Consider the following 6,327-nt stretch of genomic DNA (forward strand, 5'->3'; position numbering starts at 1 on the left):
TTCAGATGTCTAGTTTGTCTTGCAAGTGATCATACATTTATTTTTTCACTGGCAGGAATAATAAATGTTGCAAACCAATAAATGAAATGAAATATTGTCACGATTGTGGCTGTTGCTTTCTTTTCATTTTTGTTCTGGTGTTAGTGTTAAGTTTTTAAAGGTTTCTGCTTGTATATCATTTTGTTTCTGTATAGGTTTGATTGTGGTTTTCAAAATGATTTTGAGTTTAGGGTTTCGTTTTATTTTCGCCTTTGGATGTTTTCGATCTTTTTTTGCATTTTTTGTTCGTTTTTTTGTGAAAAGAAATTAAAAGAAATATGCATTATTTGAAATAATCTTCGAGTAATGTGCCAACTTATCATGAATGTATAATTCATCGATGATGATTGTTATTTCAAATAATATTTTCACGTGATACTCATGAGGAAGGTAATTACATAAAATAAACTAACGAAAATCAATGCCCACATTTCAAAAACAATAAACACACTTTTTACTGAAACAATATCAAAGAAATGCAAATTCACTGGTTCTCTATTTCATCAACCGAAAATTACATTGCTCTTATTTATACCATTATGATTTCATTCATGTGTTTTTGTTTATCATAACAAGAGATACATGGACATGATGGAGGACAGACAGAGATAAGCATGAAGGGGAAGAAAGGGAGAAAGAGCGGGAATAAAAAAAATTAAGAGAGATAGAGAGAGAAAAAAATCGAGAGTGAATGAAAGAAAAATGAGAATACCAAAGGGTGTTGTGAGTCTAACCTAGATTGAGAGACAGAAGTGTCCTACAAAGTCAATTACATAATGCCACTAGGGACAACAAAGGTATTTGATCATAGTTGTTGCCCTCTTAAGTGGCCCACCCTTACTTTCTTTCACACAAAACAACCGTATGAATGGAAGGGCCTATTTCTGAAAATAAGCTATCGAAATATTTAAGTTAAAAGAGGTAAAGTACCAGTGGACACGGGGTGACCTATCTTTTCAATGGGTGTCTTGGGGCTTTTTATAACAAAATCCTGCTTTCGTTTTATAGTGAGCAGTGGTATGTCATAACAGATGACCAGTGGACTTTTGAGTGTTTGGTTGAGGTACCTACCCTGTCACAACAACACTCCTTCTTGAAGGTGGATAACTGGATATCATTTTGTGACCATGACGCGTTGTGATCCCATCGTTACCGCCACGCCAGCACAGAGGTGGCCATAAATTTGCGCATGAGACTCATTTGCCAATGGAACTAGTTGGGAGGAAGATCAAAGGAAGGGAGCGGTGGGCGAATGCGCAGATTTCGGGTCCCGCGTTATTGTTTTCTATTTGACTCAAGTCCCATAAAGACGATAAGAAAGGGTCGCAGGACTTCAAAGACAGTGGGCAGACAGAATAGAAGAACGATCCACCAGATTTCGACCACATGATAATAAAACAGTGAACTTTTTGAAGTGGACTCGTGTGATGGGTGTTCGTCGTAGTAAGCGATCATCACGTGACTAAGTTGTAAATGTTGATTAGCATACGGAAGGGTCGCCGAGGTCGGATGGTCGTCATTCACAGAGTTTACTTGACAAAACGACAGAAGGGTTTAGATCCGAGCACTCATACCTCCCTAAATTTCCAACTGCTGTTTGATATTATGATACGGAACTGAAAAAGAGAGCTGCATCTTACTATTTAATTCTACGAGCAACTCGCCTCAATAAAACATTTTTTGCCGTTTTGTTTTCTGGCCAGTATGCAGATAGGTATGGAACAGGCTTGGCCAGCTCAACGCCCCACAGGAATGGACAGTTGTGCTGCAGAATATAGAGGTATTTCTGGCCCTATGAACGGTCTATACGGGTCAAGCAGTAGGCAACGAGCCTCGTGCAATGCCATGGTCAGTGTGAGTTCTTCAAACCCTGAACAACTTAGTGCTTTTCACTACTCCTATCCCATGTATAACTCGCCCACCGAGTCAAGTTTGGCTGCATCCAGTGCAGGAGACGATCTGCCACCGGGGGCCGCCGTGAGTGGGGTGTCACCAGCGGCAGCCGCTGCAGCCTGGAATAGCAGCGAGATTCGTGGTGGGGCGGCAGCTGCTGCCGCCGCCGCTCACGGGGCCACGCCTCGGCCCTACGCCAACACATTTGGCAATACCTTTCTAACTCACGCAGGATCCCCTCCTCATCACGCCCATATGGCCCACCAACAGCAATACATGGGGAGCAACGCTTACGGTTCCCCATACGGTCTCCACAACTCACCATATCCCCTTGATATGACAGGTAAGAAACATCAAACTCGTTATATCACCCCTTCTCTTACCCCATAAACATCACCCAACGATCGCATAAAACAAACCATCTATCTCCTTTTCCCATTATACCCACAGTACTATAACGCCATTTTATGCGACTATGAATTGTACCTCTCAATTCAAGCACTGGTCCTCTGGGATGTTTTCTCATCGTATAAATTTTGATATCATCTCTCCTTTACTCCACGTTATTCCTTAAAGCGATTATTATCATTATGAGCTGTTTATGCATTTATTAGTTTTTCCCCACTCTCCCTTAACTTGGGGTACAGCTGGTAGTGAATGGTAGTATCGTCGTAGAAATATTATTTTTGTAATAATTACAAACACTTCATTTCATGAAATCTTGCCATTTTCTACCATTGTCTAAAATGCTAACTGCGTGATATTTCATTCGATCTAGTAATTGTATGGAACTACATCATTTCAATCATAAACTAAAGAAAATGTATTAATTATGAATGTGAAATAAAACTTAAATGAGATTATTTTCCTGTTTTTTTTCCTTGCACAATCACATATGACTTCATCCATGATTAGTGATCACGTTTATTTTTTCAGAAAGAGTGAGGGATTAACAAAATACAAAAGAAATACAAAGTTTTGAACAAATATTGAATTAACTCTTCAACGTTTAAAGTTTATATCATGAACATAGTTTTATTTTGATAAATCGTATGAATCTTTTTACTCCAGATCGTATTTTTGTTTTAAATATCTTTTTTGTTTATTTTTGTTTTACCTTACTTCATTTAATTTCTTACCTCCCTCAGCTCAATTTTATTACTTCCATTCATAAGGTCAGTTACCTAATTGCCACTGAGTCTTGGATTTTTACTTGAAGATTGAATTATTTCCTATGCCATAATCAGCAGAAATGAGGATTTCTGAAGGACTTATAGAGAAATTAAGTAAGCATATCACTCGACAAGTGCGCACTAAAGGACGAGCGAGAGCGATTTTAAAGTGCTCCTAGATTTATTCTCCTTTCCTCTTGCAGTATTTTTGCACATTGAAATACCACAATTTAATTCATTTAATCATTAAATCTTTGATAAACCCTTCAGCATTGCTATTAATTTTGATCGAATGCTCTTTTTTTCATATTTGGAGAAAATGTTAGAGTTCGAGTATGGGGCTGTCAGACGCTGCCTAATATGTTAACTCGAGAAGACTCCTGAAACTTTTTTTTTTATATGAATAACTTTCATGACAAAATTTTGTTTGTAATAAATGTGTGCATGGTCAGAATAAAGATTTTTTTGGCTTAATTTTGGTTTTCTTAAAAAGGAATGAATATGCTATATAAGGCAATTATGATACAATTTTTGTTGTGTTGTTAAACTTATTGTTTCCGAGATTATACTTAAATCATTCCCGCTATGACAACATTTAGGTATCATTACAAAATAGATAGTAATAGGACTGCCGATTTAGGGTGCAAGGATGTTTAATAATGAACTTAAGTTAAATGGGAAAAAAATATTACGGTCTTTTTATTTAATACTAGTAGCTGAATGTGGTCTTATCAATTTTGTATTCATCAGCAAACAAACTACGATCGTATATTGGCATTAATGACTCTTCGTTGACAGAACAAATCACAAGGGCACTCCAACATGCTAGTCATGTCTATAGACATGATAGACCACACTCTTAAAACAAATCAGTCAAAATGACTAGTTAATAGGGTCAGCTAGGTGCATCTGTTATTCTTCAGTCATATTTGACCATTTTCTAGTCGTATTTTACCAGAACAGAGTAATCTCTGACTAGAATATAATTCAGAAGTGTGACTAGACATCAGTTGCACCCAGCTGACTACTGGTCAAGTCAATTTGACTGAGTTGTTTCAAGAGTGCTGACAGTACCTCTTAATTCTTATACTCAATAATATATATATTAAAAATATTAAGGTAATGATTCTTATTTGATGAAGAGATATTTTATGATTTACGGATTTAAGAACTAAAATGATATCATAGCTACATGTATGCGAAACTATATTTCATGACTAAACTAAAAATTAAAACTTTAATGAAAGATGTAATGATTATCATATTAGCAGAATAACATCGAATGTGTTATCCAAGAGGAATTTATTTTAACAACTTGTCGCAAATATATGATGTTCCAAGCTGAAATATCACAAATATATACTTCCACAAAATGCACAAGAGTTAACTGTTACCTTACCGATTTCTGCACTGAAACTTAATGGAAAACATTGAGATATTATAACCACATGAAATAACGTACCGTAATCTGCATTTTATGATAATATTTACAAAATATCATATAATTTACGGTATCAATCAAGATAAATGGTTTAGAGCACTAAAGGCCGATCGTCAAATCAAAATAAAATATTGTTTAAATCGTTTGACGTTTGAATGAGAAGAAAAACCCCACAAAATAATGTATTAATTGAAATAAAAATAAATTCAATCATGGAGCTAAATCTGTGTTTTTATAGCTCCATGATTTAATACTATTAAATCAATTTCTATACAGGAACGTTGACTGAAATGATAATGATGTATAACGCGTACACTAGTGTCAACCATCCATTTTTTGTCATTCTTGCTTTTAATCTTATTTCGTTTTATTTTATTTCAATTTTTGTCAAAGCCGCAAATAATTTCTTATCAATATGGATATGGTTCCAGCAGATATTTTGATAAATTGATGTTTGTATAAAATACTCGCTAAGTAAGGAAATGTTAAGAGGGGCAATTGAAATTTCATTGTCACTTTGGAATAATTATTTTGCGTAATTCAAAGCTGCATGTTACTATACACGAAACGAATTCGTTGAATGGTGCTCACTTTGGGAAATCACAAGATTTTAATTTGAGGATTTTTTTTGGGGGGGTGGGTGCAGTTATGGGGGCTAGACTAATAAAAATTTAACTTAAATTTCTAGGAATACATAATAATCTCTACATGAATTCAAAAGGCCTAAACAGCCGCACGAAGGTTATTATTCTATCATGGAGGCCTACATGTATGGAACAAGGACATATATTATTTTGGATATAAGCATAGTAAATGCAATTATTCCCAACCAATTACACATCATTTGTCAATTTTTTTAGAGCAAGTATTTTGAATAATTTTTACTCCCGACTTCTTTCAGCTTCTAGTTTATTGAGCCTATAAAAGCATATGACGTGTGAGACATATCTCGCATTAAACTAAATCAAGTGGAAAGTATTTGATCTGTCCATTACTTTTATAAGAAAGGGTTTCATGTAGGACTAATTCAAAATTAGAGTTATTTGGCGGAATGCTGGTTAATCTAAGTTATGCTTGGTTTCTGATTAATTTCATTGGGGCGAAAAAGTTATATAAAGAAAGACTTTGCGTTACTTGAAGGTTGAATCTTGTTAAGTTATAGCAGATTCAAATGACCCGGATAGTTGTAAGCTGGGACTTAATTCCCAAGAGTAATTAAGTGTCTAGCTTTATTCATAGTGACTGTACTATTCACGCCAAAGACGTCCGGTTTCCCCCTTCTTTTCATCAAGTGTGAATAATTTAAAGTGAGTTTATTGTTCTTCTCCCATTTAACAAGCGATTAGCGTTGGAATTAATTGAGAATAATCAATTGTTTGTATATCACATTGACTCCGTGAAGAGGCGAGCACTAGCGGATCCCTATCGCAATTGTCCCCGTGGCTCGGCGATGGTTGTGCGGGTACGTTCGTAGTAAATGGGAGGCGTGAATAGCTACAGCTCTGAATGCCTTATCATCCCGTCTTAATCCACTCTCTGAATAAAATCGAACGCCGCTTTGTCTTCTCAATACGGATAATCTCTTGTTAGATGTAATTGATATTCCCCGCAATGCTTAAGGAAAATACCAAGGAATCTTTTGAAATTAATCGGCTTGGAAGAGAAAGGAACGGTCTAAACTTGTTTACAAAGATGTGATTTAATCGAGAGGGAGATCTCTTCGCCCAATCGGTGTTACAATTGAAAGGAAGAAAAGCATGGGTCAGTTTGGCCATTGCTCTG

General features: G+C 35.9%; 1 protein-coding gene across 1 annotated transcript; it reads left to right on the plus strand.

The window, feature by feature from the left end:
- The first annotated feature begins 964 nt into the window (after positions 1-964).
- Positions 965-2,337, plus strand: LOC129257170 (uncharacterized). The gene has a single exon (XM_054895438.2). The coding sequence runs from the start codon at positions 1,744-1,746 to the stop codon at positions 2,320-2,322; it is 579 nt and encodes a 192-aa protein (XP_054751413.1). The 5' UTR covers positions 965-1,743; the 3' UTR covers positions 2,323-2,337.
- The last annotated feature ends 3,990 nt before the right edge of the window (positions 2,338-6,327 follow it).

This window comes from Lytechinus pictus, chromosome 3 (assembly GCF_037042905.1).
Source record: "Lytechinus pictus isolate F3 Inbred chromosome 3, Lp3.0, whole genome shotgun sequence".
Classification (NCBI taxonomy): Eukaryota; Metazoa; Echinodermata; class Echinoidea; order Temnopleuroida; family Toxopneustidae; genus Lytechinus; species Lytechinus pictus.

Coding starts and splice junctions, on each gene's coding strand:
- LOC129257170 (XM_054895438.2), top strand. CDS start 1,744: ATGCAGATAGGTATGGAACAGGCTTGGCCAGCTCAACGCCCCACAGGA.